We start from the raw sequence: 16,391 nt of genomic DNA, 5'->3' as shown, positions 1-16,391 counted from the left end.
AGCAGGATATATCTACTTTAAAGCTACCTTGCTGTAAATGCAAAATCAAAAAGGGATAAAAAAAATTTAACTTATTTTTATAAGATGCTGCTGCTTTTCATTTTATTTTATTTGTATTGTTTTGTTGTATGTAATGTTTTTTTTAAATGAAATGAATAACTATATATAAAACGTTACTTGGCTTCAGTGTGARGGGAAACAAAGGGTTAAAGTACATTTTAAAAGCAGATTGCATAAAGCAAGTTTCCCTGCCGTTTCAAGCTTTCCGCTCCGAACATACTGTATATTTGTAATTCCTTGGTCCTGATAAAACGGCTCCTCCTACGCGCCGACAATGAMGAGGGCTGCTGTGATGTCTGTCAATCAAACAGGCAGGAAGCATTCTTACTGTGTTCACATAAAAAAGAAAGCACATACAGATTCTTTTTTTTTTGTACCATTTCCACCCTGGAAGCAGACGYAATAAGAAACACATTCTGCATAGATTTTTAAATATATACATTTTAAAGTTTATTCAAAAAGTCATGTCAGTAGTGAACTGGTAACAGTCAATATTGTTGAATTCCAAGGTTACAGCATGAAAGGACAAGGTCGGAACAGTTAGTCGGATGTGCACTCCAAACGTAAGGTTCTCACATCCCAGTTCTCTAAAATCATTCGTCACTTCAAACCTACGGGCCCTTTTTTCTCTGTGTTTCATATAAATGCCACTTCATCTAATGATACGTTAATACAAAAAAAACGTCATGGTCAAACAGTGTACAAAAACACCTGAAATAAAATAAAATCATATATACATACCTCTGTACATGATGGGAATAAGAATAAAAAGACATGTGTAATGATTTAATGAGTCGTCCGGTCGGATAAACGTGAGAGAAAGTCAGGGTTAAAAATCTGGAGGCTGTGGACGACATCGTCGAGCTCGGCGGCTGCGGACAGCATCGTCAAACAGAAAGAGAGAAGAAGAACTGTAAGCGTTAAAGATGATAAGAGGGGGTGGGCTGCAGTGAGGTATTCATCTTGTCAAGCTGGGACAGGGAGTGAGGAACGTGTGGGTGAAAACAACTCTTTTGTCTTCTGCGGGAATGTTTACTGTCGATGTTGGTTTGGTTTTGTTGTCAAGAGTGCTGTTTGGTCCTGCTGTCTTTGTTTACTGTACAATTCCTGAATCGATGGAGACCTGCTTCCTGGTGGTCTTGGGAGGAGGTGGAGGAGGGGTCTTGCTTGGAAGAGGRGGTGGAATGTGCTGCAAGAAAAAAGACAAAACAAAGACAATTTTTGATTTATAATAGCTTGACGTTCCACTAAAATCCCTAAAAACAAAAGATTAAAATCTGCAATCAAATTAACTGAGGGGTCTTTTATTGTGAAGGTGGTGGGGTGGAAACATTTACAACAGCTGGTTTTATTTTAACATCGCCCGGCTTCGAAGAACGACTTTAATGAAACTCAGAAAGTAATCATCGAGTGGGCATCTATAAATAATTACCTTTTGGAGTCGAGCCCGTTCATGATAGCCACCCCAGCTGAGCAAAGGTTGTGATGTAGAAACCCTGGCTTAGAAATATTACCCAACTTTTAAATGCAAATGTAAWGATTTACAAAACCAGCCAAATAAGACAGGTTTACAGCAGATTGTTTTCAAAACCAGTCAGAATAATCAAGTCTTGTGCTGATGTTAGAGCCCCAGACAGGGGAAAAAAAAGGCAACCTGACTGAAAGATAAATTACAACATTGTCACTCCATCCATCACTGCATTTAGCCTGAGCAGGAAAAGCAACTTATCAGCTCGGCTCGGTGTCAGACTGTGTGCAGACAGTTCAGAGTTGCAGTTTTCACAGATTACTGTACTTAACACCATCAGAGTCACAAAACCCACATCTGTCTGTTTGCGGGAGACTGACAAGTCGTAGAGCGCAGTCTGACACGTGTCATCAAGCCCATCCGGTCGCTGTTAGTTGGGATTCGTGAAATAGATAATTTAATACACCCTGAGGGAAACTAAATAGGCTGGTTTAAATGTGAGATATTCTTCCTAAACAACTGTATGCTTGYATTTAGCAAAGCAGTGTTMGTGTTAGACAAATATTTTCCRTATTTGACCATTTTTTTAAAAACGGTGATGGAAAATCTGAAGTCCATCAGTCATTTCGACAGATCGCAATTAACACCTCTGACCACTTGGTGGCGAGTTAGCATATCAGTTAGCTGTTTTCACACTTTCGTGACCTCGTTGGCATCACTTGGAAAAATGTCACAACAGCTGAGTGTCCAAAGTTACTTCAAATGACCAAACGACGAGGGGTCAGGGGGTGGCAGCAGAGTAGACTCAACTTTCAGATCAACATCAAGATGGCGAGCAGTCGTCGGAACGAGGCAAAAATCCAAAGTCTCATGGCGGTAGRCACTTTGGCAGGTGGGCAACTCAAGTCCATGCAGACCAGATGAAGTGTGTTCAGGACACAGCAGGTGATCTGCTCATATTTTAAGTGCAATCATTCAATGTCATTGTTTATATGTAAGTTTTGGGACCACAGTCATTGGCTACGTTCTCACTGCAGGTCTTAATGCTCAGTTCCGATTTTTTGAAAAAATCCGATCTTTTTGTGTGAACGTTCACATTACATTTTAAATGTGACCTGCATCAGACCCCTGTGTGAACGCTMCACAGCACTGATGTGACACGCATGCGCAGTAAAAGACGTGACGTCTCATCAGCCGGCTTGTTTGTTTACAGAGCTAGCATGGATGCTACATATTACACATCGAATCAGAAGTTGTTTAATCAGAGCCGATTAAATAATTATCTGACCTGCTTTTTAGTTCAGTGTTTATATCTGAACCTGCCTCTGACCGGGATGCTCCAGTGAAGCTTTTTAGTTTTGAACGAAACTACGAGCTGGAAAAAAGTATCGACCGAGTATCTAACTTTAGGATCGATACTCTCCGCGACCCAGGCTGGACATGTTATTATCATACTAATGAAAAGTAAAAAGATGAAGCAAATGGACTTGTGTTATGCAGCTGTAAACACATGGAGCTACAGATTTAAACAGTGAGACTTGAGGTTAGTGTCTTATCGATCCTTCACCCCCTCCTCCTGATGAAAAAGTCAGATGAATGTGACATGAGCGTTCACACTGCAGTCACTTTGAAAACATCAGATATACTGTATATCTGATTTAAAACCACATACTGAAACGGCCTGGGTCGGATTTGAAAAAATCGGATTTGTCTCGTTCAGACTGTCATAATAAAAATCRGATATGAGTCAGATGGGTCAAAAAAATCGGATTTGGGTCGGATTTGCCTGCAGTGTGAACGTAGCCAGTGGTTTTGGTTACTGCAGAGAAAAGGTTACGTGTTCATTAGAGGTGCAACGATACAGAAAATTCACGATTCGATACAATTCAATACTTTTGTGTCACGGTCTGATATTTTTTCAAAACAAAAAAAGAGAAATTTCCATGCCCTTCTTAACTTGTAATTTATTGAAACTAATTATGAACATTTGTTTAACCTCAGAAGTACAATTTTGAAACTAAATGTTGCTGAAACAGCAAGTTTCTCAGTGGATCTTGACAATGCAGCCTAGGTGGAGTAGTGGAACACAGATCAACATAGAACATCTTCAGAAGACAAGTTGATAAAAYACATTTTAAAAATCTGCATTGTTCCATWCAAGTGTGTATTGAACCTAAAGCTCTGTACTGAATGGTTTCATACAGATACTCGTATTGTTGCAGCCCTAGTGTTCATCTGGTTGATGAGGATTTTCTGTTCAGCTTGTTTAGACTGAATATTAATTAAAACAAATGAAAATAATTTATATTAAAGCTTGATTATTGTCATTTAAAAAATAAAGTGACGAGTAAAAGTATATTACGAGTTTTTTTAACGTCAGCTGAAATGAACGCGGAAAGAGAACGTTTAACATGAATGTAACGTCACAATCCATTCCTTAAACAGATATTTTTAAGGTTGCATTATTGATTTTATCTATTTATTTTTTTAAATAGCTACCAAGTTATCAGCATCAGGTACTGGTTTCATATGGCAGTCGAACATGTTTTAATGCTACAGTACTGATACCACTTTACGGTGGGGGACTGAATGAACAAAACAAATGAACAAATGCTTGGACATTTCTGTTATAACGGACAGGTTTTCGACGGGACTCCCACATCAACGCAAAGACGAGAGGATTAATGGTGTCATTTTTGATCAACAAACCTTTAATGTTTTTAAACCCATTTTACACAAATAAGCATTTTTTGAAAAAGATTTGTTGACAGCAATGTTAAAGGTTCACACAGTAAAAAAAACAGCTACACTTAAAGTGGCACTATTCAGGTGGTTTGATGATTTAAGAGGTTGTAGTTTGTTTCATTGCAACCTGCAATTTATTTCAGTTTATGTTTATTAGTTCAGTTCAAAAAAGTTTGTGGTGTAAAATAAACTGCGATGAAAACAAAATATGTGTGTGTGGTTGCAGCCTGTGTGTGCGAGGGCTTGGACATTTTCTTATAACCCAAAGGGGGGCCCGGCAGAGAAAGTTTGGGAACCACTGTGGTAGTTTTATATATTTATTCAGACCTTAATGCTCCAGAAGACAAATTTCTTCAGGCATTACACTTTTCCGGTGCTCGTCTTTGTCTTCTTTAGCATGGTAACAAATTCATGTGAGTAGATTTCCACAAACAAGACAAAGATTTGCTCTTTCTTCTCTTTCCGACGGTGGTTTTCCATCGATTGCACGGAGAGCCGGAATATGCATGACTTTGTGGAATTTGGTTTGAGATGTTTTCTACTCAAGATAAATAGAAAAAGGAAAAATGCCTCCGCCGGCGAATGCTTCTTTTCCCTTCCTGCATATCTGTCACAACAGAGACAAGAGACGAGGTGYAACGCTCATCAATACCCTCAGCTCAGCCTCCATAAAGAATTATAAATGAAGARTGGCAGTAACTCTGTCTCCGAAACATGTGCTCCCTCTGCTTTACTGTCAGTCTTTTGCCACACGGCGTGCCCCGGCTCTGTTTTACTACCTGTCTGTGGGTCTGGGTGGTTTTTACTACCTGTCCGTGACGGCGGATAAATAAGATTAGTTAACTGAGAGGCGAGGTGAGACGAGAGGATGGCCTGAGAAGGAGCCGGCGAGCGTGGAGAGACGAGCTGCTGATTAACAGCTGGAGAGCTTCTGATGAATGTGGGAGGTAAAGTAATCATCCAATCAATCACGTATGAGCACCGGGCCGGCTGGCAGGGCGAGTATAAATAACAGCAGGGTGGACAGGCAGGTACAGGCTGCTAACTGACTGATGCATCCACTTTTCTGTGACACACATCACAAAGCAGCTAAAAAAAGTAATTAGATTACAAAAACCTGCAGAACCGGATGTACAGGAGTGAAGGGATCGTGCAGAAGGTTGACCTAAATGTCAAGTGTGAGAAGCGGACGCTTTGTTTCATTACAAGTGCCACGCATCATTAAGGAGTTCCTCTCAGCCCTAATTAAAACACCTACTCTTTGATGTGGTGGGGGCGGCGGGGGCGTCGAGGGGCTCGCCAAGTCTTGATTATCCAACAGGTTGCCGTAATCCGACGTGATGCCTTTCACCGGCAGCGGAGGGGGGATTTCACCCTTGTCAGGGCAGCCCATCCCGTTCAGCTCCAGATCTGTGGAAAAGACGCTCATCAGCTCACATTCATCACCGAAACACATCAACGGTTCTGTAACAGCAGGGCTCAGAGCCAGAGGACGCCACAAGGACAATGTATGACAAAGTTTCTGTAACTGAAACCAAGAAAAAAAAAAACTACAGAACTAAACACTAAGGACTGTACAACTATCCTGTCCTTTATAAGTTCTGAAAAACTGGATAACAGATGAGTGCTTATAAAGCATTCACACTACACAGATCCATTTCTCTACCGTATGTTTTTGGCAAACATCTTGTTTCTCAATTTTCATGTTATTTCAACAATAAAAACATCAAAACCTTCAGTTTCTTCAAGACATTCAAGCTATGACGTTTGGTACTTCAGCAATTTATACTTTTTAAGACATTTAGCTTTTTCTGCCATTTTTTTTCTCACTGAAAATGAGCTGTAATATCCTTAAAATCTTTCTAAATAGTTATAAGTTATTACTGTACACCAGAAGTTCTCAAACTGTGGTCCGTGAGCTGTATCTTGGGGATCCTGAAAAAAATTTCTATAAATAGTTAATTTGTTTTTTATTTAAAAAATATGCATATGGGGAACAATGCACTAGTACAACAAACACTAAGCCAAACAAAAAATACTATTTCCATGGAATTCAGGGGTTAAAATGACAGTAAATGATTTTTAAAACAGTGTGGGTTTTATAAGGGAGTCCCTAGAAAATTTTCACACTTGTAAAGGGTCCCTGGACCCAAAAAGTTTGAGAACCCCTGTTGTACACATGTAGTTCTGGTTCTGCTTTTTTTAACATCTTCATGCTAATTGAAGTTTCCTTTAGTTTCTTTTTTATGCTAATTTTATTTTTTTCTCTGCTTTTTCAATCATCTTTCTACTCTTTTCAGCTATTCTGCTAATTTATACCTTTTTGTGCTTTATTCAGCTGTTTTTCCTAATTTCAGCTGTTTTTTAATTTAATTTTTGCTAATTTACAATTCTTCTTAGCTAAATTATTTTTTTTGTGGAAATTTCGGCTTCTTATTCTTATATATATATTTAGTGCAAAACCAGGGCCGGTAGTAGAGCGGGTTCTTTAAAAAATAAATAACATGTTTGGTTTACCAACTCAGAGCAGCATCATTATGCTCTCTCTGATGTATTTTTAATTTCTGTAGATGATCACAGCAAAGATACGTTATCGTTATAGATCAGCATTGTTGCTTCACGGCAAGAAAGTTCTGGTTTCAAACTTTTGTTTRCTGCAACAAAATACTGTGCGTTGCTTAGAATACAGTTTTGAAATCCGTGAACAAAAAAATAGGCTGTGATTTTCAAAAATCGTCTGCACATCACTCACTGGTCACAAACATTCAGAATTCAGTGAGACCGCAACAGAAAATTTGCCCTTTTTTATTTTTTGCAATTTCAGTCACCAACTCATCCCAGCTCAGTGAGATATTACCTCAACTCTGGTCTCAGYTCAGCACAGGAACACATTCAGTACAACAAAACCTCTTGCAGAAGACCTGAGCAGATCTAAAAGCTAAACCTGTACTTTACAGTGAGCTCCAGCTCGTCTCTATCAAAAGGTTAAGTTCTTACTAGAACCAGTGTGAAGGCTCAAGGAGCTTTTGTTCCTCGGTGCAATGGGCGGGGGTCCTTGTGAGGAGGAGGAGGAGGAGGAGGAGTGGTTGATGGATGCAGAAGAATGTGCAGGAGACACAGAGAGACGACGGTCTACCGCCATCGGGTTGAGAACTTGACTCTTTGGTCTTTGAGGCCGCAGGGGGCTGATCTGCGGGGTCATGTGAAGAGAAAAGACAAGATTGAGACTTTTCTGGGTGGTTTAAAGTCACTGAAAATATTCAAGTCAATATAAAAAGGAACATTTTCTGTGCAGGAAATAAGTTGAGACTCTGATGAAATAGGAGAAAATTAGTTTCACATCTCCTTTGGGCTTGCTGTGTGTGTGTGTGTGTGTGTGTGTGTGTGTGTGTGTGTGTGTGTGTGTGTGTGTGTGTGTATTCACACATATTAAAACAGCTATTTGTATTCCTAAAGGAGAAAGCTATTTGGATAAATGTGCTTGTCGCGTTGCAGTATTTGTGATTGCAAATAATTGTTTGCATGCATGGCCGTGTTTCCCCCACTTTATTATGGCTGAAATTTGAATATGAAAAGATATGTCCTCGGGTGCTATTCCACACTGTAGGCGACATTAACAAACAATTTTGTAATTGGCCAAACTCAAACACGGGCCATGAGGGAGACACTGAAAAATAGCAGTCTCCACTGAGGCGAGTAATTTCCCCCCCAAAACCTAAAAGAGTAATTGATATTGAGGTTGGGGGAAAAGAAAAAAACAAACGTGTTTTGATGTTTGTGTTTGAGATTAGACATTAAAAAGTAAATAGAAGTCAGAAACTCTGTAGTTCTCCTCTCCTGACCCTTGAGGCATGAGGTCCCCCCTCATGAGTCAGACGGCTCCACCACTGCCAGGGGGCTCCCTTCAATCCCATTCCTGCCCTTATCTTTATGCTGTGAGTCGAGGAGCATTCCCACTGGGCGTGCAGAGCACGGTCATACCTCTCTGATAGAATGGACAGCAGTGGTGAGGCGGGACGTGAGCGCRGCAGACAGAGAGGGAGATAAAGACCCGTCCAACACAAAAAAAGCAGAAAACTTGGAGAGCAGAGGAGTATTAGCAAAAGGGTAGAAGATCAGAGAGGAGCGAAACTAAAAATTCAGCATGTGAGTGAAGCGGCAGGCAGAAAGATAACTGACTTTCTAAAAGGAGAATATTTACATTTCATCATTAGTTTATACACTGCGACTCACATTAATATCTTCCCGACTATTTTTAAATGAGAAGGCTTTCAGCAAGTGTTATAACTTGTTCAGGAACAGTAAACAAGCAGGAAGCAAATATGTATATATATAAAAATCAACATTACCGTCTCTGAGAGTATGACCGCTTCAGTCGGCTGCAGACTGATCTCGTGCGTCTTCAGTTCTTTGTCGAAGATCTCCTGATGCTTACTGTTCCTCTTCTCCTTCTTCTTCTCCTTGCGCTCCTTTTCAGGCTCGTCCCGGTCCAGTTTGTCCTGAGACTTGGTGTGTAGCTTCTTTGGTAGAAGAGTCTCCAAGTTAAACCTGAAGTGAGAGAAAAATAAATGAATAAATAAATAAACGAACAAATAAATGAGTAAGTAAGTAAGAACAAAAAAACAGCACCAGACCAGATTAAAAATTTCATTTTTCACTCAAATTAAATGAACGGTTGTAGCCTGAACACAACAGAAAACAAAGACAGGATGCATTTTGTTCCTCCGTTTGTCATCGGTTTTGTAAAACAGTTACAAGATAATAAGGCAACAAATAGACTTTGCTCAAGTAAATATAAATAAATAGTAAGGCTGCAACAATTAGTCAACATAATCGACAACGTTGATTATAAAAKWAGTCGACGCRGAATTTTAATGTCGACGCATCTTATTATTTTTACCCTGGTAAATGTTCATTTGTAACTGMAATGCAATCTATGAACCACTGGGGGCAGAATCACTTCTAYTGTCTGCAGYTGCTTTGTTTACAAAAGAAGAAGAGGTGCCTGCCTGAAAACCACAGAAGAAGCTGTGGGCAAATCAAAAAGCRATATTAATGGTGGAACAGAAAGTYGATCACGTCAAAGAGGGGAAARAAAACAARACTTAAGTTTCCAAAGTTGGCTACATTTGACCAAAAAAMAGTTAGTTATAATCAGCTATCACTTATGCTAACACTTCATATTAAATCACTGAATTATAATAATATGCCGTCCTGTCTCGTCTTATCCCGTTTATTTTTTGTTTGTTTTTTTTGATGGCGTTTAAGCCTTATAACTTTTAAATTGTCACATCCAGCAAGATTTCAACCAGGATTGATTTTTTTTATACTTTAATCACTTGAATATCATTTTAACTCAAGTTATTCCTTAGTTATTTTGGACTTAAAAAGCGACAACTACATCCTGCAGGGCAGGTTAACAGCCCCTCATGCAGAGGAGAGGTGGCTATTTTGAGTTATTTGTACCACAGCTGTTTGTTTAAAAGACTACTTGCAGTTTAATGTGTATTAGATCATTTAATTTTTATTACGCTTACATGTAATAATGTTAAAATACATCTGAGTAAGAGATTAAGTTTGAGTTCAAACGTATATGTTTCATGAGTCATAATTTTAAATTGCTATGGGAACTTGTGTTAAGGTAGAGGCTTGATAACAGGGTGACATTCTCAGGTATGATGAGCAGGTGAGATGAGATGTGCAMTGAAGCTGGAACAGGAAGTGCACCCACAGGAARCAAAGATCGACGTTGTGACAAAAATAAYTGTCRACTAATTAAAAACCATAATCGCAGATTAGTMGACTATCAAAACAGTCATTAGTTGCAGCTCTGGTAAATAGTGCATATTTTATGGTGTTTCTGTGAACCATGAGTTACCCGTCTGAGCCCGGTCTGGAGGGGGAGTTGTCTGAGGAGATGGAGSTGACTGAAGCGACCGACAGAGGCCTTTGGGAGGAGGGCATGGTGAACGAGCGCACCATGGAGGGAGGACGAGATCCCCGTCGTTCGTCTGCTGTCGACTGATACCACAAAACGACAAAATCAAAACAAATTCAGCTTAAAAGTTACCATTTTTGCAAAGACTGGCAACYAGTTAACCAGCAGTGATTACATTTTGTTTCAGGTATATAGCTCCTTGAACAGATGCATTATCCTTTTCAACATAAAGATACATAAAAATAAAAATAGTGATGATTTCTGCTAGAACCTGTAAGATCTGGTAAAGAACCTTTAAGAATGAATCATTTGTTCAGGCTAAAACTAAAAGTCTAATAGGATAACCTTATTATCAGACCCTGGAAAGGAATGGTTTCTTTTTCATTTGAAAGGTCGCCACCCTCTTCCTTTTAACTGAGCGAGCACCCTTTTACCACAGGCAAGAGTGAAGGGAAATGCTTGGTCAAGCAACAATTAAACCTGTAAAAAAAGAGAAGGGAAGCAGCAGCAGCTTGCTGCAGACAAGCAAAAAGCTCTCACCAGAGTCTTCACCCCGTACTGCTTCTCCACCTTCTCTCGCAGCTGTTTGAAGCAGGCCTCCAAGCGGTCGTGGAAAGGCCTGAGCGCCTCGGTGACCTTCTCGCCGTGGATGCGCACGCCTTCGGCGAGATGTGGGATCTGGYGGGACAAGAAGACAGCAGCGTCCGGTAAGCGTCAGGGACATGATCTGTTTGACACGGGTTCTCGTTCAGCCGTAACCCTGCTRCGCCGATTTTAATGACTGCGTCTGCTTTTCAGGCCTCATCACAACACGCAGCGAGCACGCAACACTTTGAGTGTAGGAACAAAGAGCACTGTAGCCATGATGCTCCCCTCCCCTCCACAGAGATCACCACATGTGTATCAAAAATCGACAAAAGGAGGGRAAAAAAACAAGTTCAGAACGACTACATCTATAGTCATGAAGAAGCTGTGATGGATGCTCTCTCCTCCGCTGACGCAAATCATGACGCAGTGCGCCTTTTCATGTTCACCTCTCGTGATGTAGGAAGCCGGTGAGTAACAGAATCTCAGCACATAACAGCAGCACCACAGGTAAAGGCAGCACGAAGGAGAGACTGAGGCTGCTGAAGGCTGGTAATTAGGAAACCCCCGGTGGCACAGCCACTGTCAGCGAGCTTTGCTGACTAAATCTGGAGAGCGGAGGAAGAATCATTCCTCAGCTACTGAGCAGCATATGAGCCATTTTTGTTCACAGGTAGAGTTGTTTTTATTTTGTGGTATTTTCTCATGGTGTTCTTTTTTATGCTACATGCCATGTTAGGCTGTGGTAAGGCAAAACAGTGTTTTTCTTCCTCATAACAAACCTAACTGCTGTAAGTAATGCTGTTCATTGTAGAAATAAAAGCCCTGACAATGACTTAAAGACAAAAAAATAGAACTCAAAACAGAGATACATGTCCGACGTCTCTTAACTAATCACAGAAAGGTAAATTATTACATTGATAATGCAGATTTATTGAAGAGGGGATGTCTGGAAAAGTTATGAACAAGTTATATTTTACCCAAGTTCAGTTCTGACTGGACCAGGGGGTGGACAATCCTGGTCCTGGTGGTCCGCAATCCTGCACGTTGTAGGGGTTTCTCTGCTCTAACACACCTGATTTGAATTAATGGGTGATTAATGCATGTCAGTAGAACTACAGGAGGTAGTTCAATCACTGAATCAGGTGTGTTGGAGCAAATAAACAAGTAAAATATGCAGCAGGGTATTACCAACCCCTGGACTGGACAGATAAGGTAACGGACACTGAGCGGGTCCAAGAGCAACATAAATTTCTGCCATCCTTAACTCCAGCRTCAACAATTTCTATACAGTGAATTATTCTTTATAAACCTTCACCTGGAACACAGCATTTCCATGATCTGTTTCCTGTTACAGTAACATGTGTAGCTGCTAACTGTTTAGTTCTCACCCTTTTTTTGTTTTTACCACATTAAGATGTCACCCAAACCTGCCGCACCTTTTAAGACTTCTTCCAAAGAACCTAAGCAGAAGGATGTTTTTAAGATGCTCCAGGAGAAGGTTGAATTAACTAAGTTATGCTGCCGTAGCATGCCATTACGGCATCAATGAAAGCACAGTTCGCAACAAGGAGGCAGTGATCAGGAATACCATAAAGCTGTAAATCTTTTTTTTTTATGCTGGACGGTCAATATTATTCATTTTGGTGAGTAAGCATACATTTTATTGTATTTTTATTGAATTAAATTTAATCTATACAGTATATTTTATGTATTAGGAGCGTATTTAGAGTTTAAGTTCTAAAAATCTGCATTTACAGGCCTTTTTTGCATGTTTTTTTCCTTCAGAATTTGCATGTAAGAAAAGCTTGTTCAATAAATTGGAAGTTGGAATAAGTTTGCAGAAAACCAGCTAACTCTCTTCTAAAAAAGGTTTATTCAAAAATTTGACTCCAATAAGGCCCACAGCAGCAGGCCTGTGTGCAAAAACGCATTGGCCTTATCAGAACCAAAACAATAACAACCCTCTCTAGTAACCAACAGCTGTCCCTGGCTTATCCAAGAGGAAGACTCCTAGGCCCTTCTGTCTGCTTATGCAGACAGAAGGGCTTCATATTGATAAGACACACTGACTCTGTTTAAATAAAGCATATGACAGAAAATACAAGACTGGATCTTAAATTCAGTCACTAAATTTCCTTCAAGCGGGTACTCTTGAGAACGTAACCCCCCTAAAAACCAATACTTATTTGGAAGTATTTTAACTATTTGAACAATTCCAGTAGGAATATTTTATCATTTCTTACAAAATAACCATGTAATATAACGCTGACCAAGGTGCCAAAGTCTAAAAAAAGTACATCACATTAAATTTTTGTTGAAAACAGCAGGACTCCCTTTTGCTCTTGGCCCTCCTCAGATTAGCTGCTAGCTTTTCTCCAAACTAAGTTCGTTCAAAGAGCCATCTACAACGGATGAGATCTTAATCGTTAATGAGCTTTCCACAGACCCCTGCTTCAAAAGATCTGAATTAGTCCTTTAACTTCAGAGCACATTTTGTACACCAGCTTTTACGGCTAACAAAGTCACCTAAACTCTGAGCAAATGGAACAAAGAGTCTGTGTGAAGTATCCGGCAGGTGGGCTCAAAGGTTCTTGGAGCCTTTCTTCTTCTTCTCTGAGGGCAAACTCCTCATTCACACCAGACTTTGAGAAAAAAAAAAACCTGCTTCACTCAGCTGGCATCCAACACCTTTCCACTTTTGTGATGCAACGTTCTGTAATAACCTCAAACAGCACATGTTTCATTTAGACGTGCAGCCATACAAGCTCGGCCTGTAAAGAAGGAAACACAGCCTATCTGTGGTGTTTCTTCAGCTTCTCGTTGGTGTAACACACTGCACTAAAAGCATCCTGGAGCAGGCATCAGAGGAGATGAAATCCAATGAGACTAACTGTGCCGTGCTTCACAAAACCAAAGCTCTGGCACAGAAAGATAAATGAAGGGGCTACACGCGCTGTCCACGGATTTCCCCTGCTATTGAGCGCCTTCATCGCCACCGCTGCTGGGACTTCGTGAAGGAGAAAAAAAAATCGAAAAGAAGAGACCTCAGTTAAAAATAAAAAAAGGAGAGAAATAAAAGGAAGGAGAGGCAGAGGAGACGCGAGCGAAGAGTGGGAGAAAAACTGGGGGGAGAGGAGGTAGAAGCGTAGAGTGAGATGAAAACAAAACTGTGAGAGTGAAAGCTGAGGCAAGATTCACGTCTCCCAGGATACCCACATCTTTTTATAGACCTTAGGATGATTGAGTGAGCCTGAGTGGTGGCATGGCAACAGAGTCCTGCTCGGTGGCTGAGCGGAGATAAGCTCTTTGTGTGCGACACGTGGGCTCAAGGCCAGCACAAACACACATTTGCATTTTTAATTGAGCGCAAGAACTTTTCAGGACCCTTCAACTCTGGTCCAACAGCTTAAACATCAACGTGGGTTTTAGGATGAGGAGCATCAACAGAATAAAGTTAAGTTAGATGTCAGAAAGTAGAGAACTGCTGCTGCATTTATAATAAAAAAGTTAAATGCATTCTGGCAAGAATACTTAAGAGTGAAGTAGATTTTTTTCCTTTATATATATATATATATATATAAAAGAAAAATAGTAAAGATATAAAAGCCCTTTCAGCAGGTACAAACACATCAGTGTTCCACTGCACTTTCTAAAGCCACATTAAAATTACAGTACACAAAAACAAGAGAAAAAAAGGAGTTCATTGTGCTTTAATTCCTTCCTAAAATAAAACACAACTACTCAAAGTGTTAAAGACAGTAATCTCTCAGCTGTAATCACATTTTGAAAATTACTACAAACAGTTTGCTAACAGAGTCAAACAAGCTGAGGATTCTTGCTGCTACCACCCACCTGAAGTGGTCAGGAAAACAGCGGGCTGCTGAGTAGAGCTAAACCTCAACAACTTTGATTTTTTTTTCTCCCCAAAAGTTTGTGGCTTAATATATTTGTCTAAAACATAGCTGAAATAAAATAACAGTGTATTAAAGTATAATTTGCTTTCGCAAGTTGTTTTAAGGTCCATGAGCCAAATGTGGCCCGCCACAGCATTTTATGTGGTCCAGGAGCGCTCCAAATTTGTGTTAATGTATGAAAATAAACATGCTGCTTTAAAGACAGCATTGACCATAAACTACATCTCCTATAGTGTATGTTGATTATTTTACCTGCTAAACAGAAAATAGATATAGCCTTTATTGTCCCGCCGAGGGGAAATTCAGGCCTAAATGATGGCATCCCACCACTAGGTGGCGGTGCACAGGGTTCAAAAGTAGCCGGCGAAACTCAAAATGTAAAATCTCTTCCTTGCATTTTTGCTGACTACTTTTGCTGTCGCCCAGTTATACTGGGAAGTGGGAATTTCCCACTTACAAGTCATAAACACCTGTCCAGTGGGAATTCCTTGTCGGAAAGTGGGAGATTCAAGATGGCAGCTACTCACCACAACTCAACAGTGAGCAAAACTCTCTTACTTATACTTTTAATAGTATTTCTGTATTATTTATTTCACATTTTCAGTCATACATGTAGTACTTTCCACTGTTTGTAAGAGGACGTGTTAAAACACTGTTTTCTTTGCAGGAAATACCACGTAGAGCTCAGTTACTGTGGTGCTCAGTCGCAGCAATGAGACGAGGAACTTGACGTTTCATGTTTAGCTAAATTTAAATATGAAATGTCAAACCTAATAACAACTGGCCCTTTGAGGACCACCATAATGCTAATGTGGCCCTAGAAAAAAAGGAGCTTGACACCACTGCTCTACAAGAACTGAGAAAATTGTTCTCCCTCTCCCTAATTCTTGCATCTTGTTTGTCAGATGTCATCCAATCATTCCTGTGTGGTATCTGACAACTTTTGCGCAACTGGTCAAAAATCTGACATAGGTGTGGTTAATGTGATGTAGAGATCAGCGTTGTTCAAAAATGGAAGTCTGACTAATGGCAGAAATCCACTTGGATATCTTCTAAAAATCTTTATTCTCATCTGACTCCCATCAGCTCCATACAGTAGTACACAGCACAGGCCTCAGAGTCAAAAGCCTTGAGCTCTTGTCAGGAAACCAAAACCAAAACAACCCAAGCTGAATCTAAGCACAACTCAAAACTTTTAAAAACACTTCTTATATAATAAGGAACTGATCTTATAATGTACGTCTCTTCCTGGTTACACCACTGCAGGTGGGAAATTTTACATCAGACGAAGAACGTAACTAACTTTTGTTTATGCTACATCAAGAACCCATGATAAGACACACCAATTCTCATTCTCTGTTTTAAACCTTATTGGCTGCAATGATCAGAATGTATGAAAATACAAAACTGGATCAAACATTTAGTCAATCAGTTACAATATTTCCTTCAGTGGAAAAGAGGAAATGGTGACATTCCTACTTTTCAACTAATGTGGATGTTTGTACACTTCCCAGGAGTCGTGCATTTGAGTTTTTTAAGATACTACTGGTTCCCTTTCAGTCAATTCACTCGGTACAACATATGTATGGGAACCACGCCCCTGCGTGTCCTGGCTGAAGCCACCTCTAATCACGCCTTTAGGCAGGTGACGTGATGACGACAGATGTCAGGCTCCGCC

The 16,391-nt window shown here is 40.1% G+C and overlaps 1 protein-coding gene across 1 annotated transcript in view; it reads right to left on the bottom strand.

Moving 5' to 3' along the window:
* Positions 1-481: 481 nt before the first annotated feature.
* The window catches only part of dock1 (dedicator of cytokinesis 1), a 242,473-nt gene continuing 226,563 nt past the window's right edge, over positions 482-16,391 (bottom strand). Inside the window, exons 47-52 of the mRNA XM_014007051.1 lie at positions 10,752-10,889; positions 10,152-10,294; positions 8,623-8,821; positions 7,271-7,463; positions 5,532-5,683; positions 482-1,249 (exon numbers count right to left, since the gene is read on the bottom strand). Coding sequence (XP_013862505.1) covers positions 1,154-1,249; positions 5,532-5,683; positions 7,271-7,463; positions 8,623-8,821; positions 10,152-10,294; positions 10,752-10,889 — 921 coding nt within the window. The 3' untranslated portion in view covers positions 482-1,153. The remainder of the gene's footprint in view (positions 1,250-5,531; positions 5,684-7,270; positions 7,464-8,622; positions 8,822-10,151; positions 10,295-10,751; positions 10,890-16,391) is intronic.

This window comes from Austrofundulus limnaeus, unplaced genomic scaffold, assembly GCF_001266775.1.
Source record: "Austrofundulus limnaeus strain Quisiro unplaced genomic scaffold, Austrofundulus_limnaeus-1.0 Scaffold39, whole genome shotgun sequence".
Lineage (NCBI taxonomy): Eukaryota > Metazoa > Chordata > Actinopteri > Cyprinodontiformes > Rivulidae > Austrofundulus > Austrofundulus limnaeus.
The sequence above is the reverse complement of the archived record's forward strand: the minus strand, read 5'-3'. Positions and strand labels throughout refer to the sequence as shown.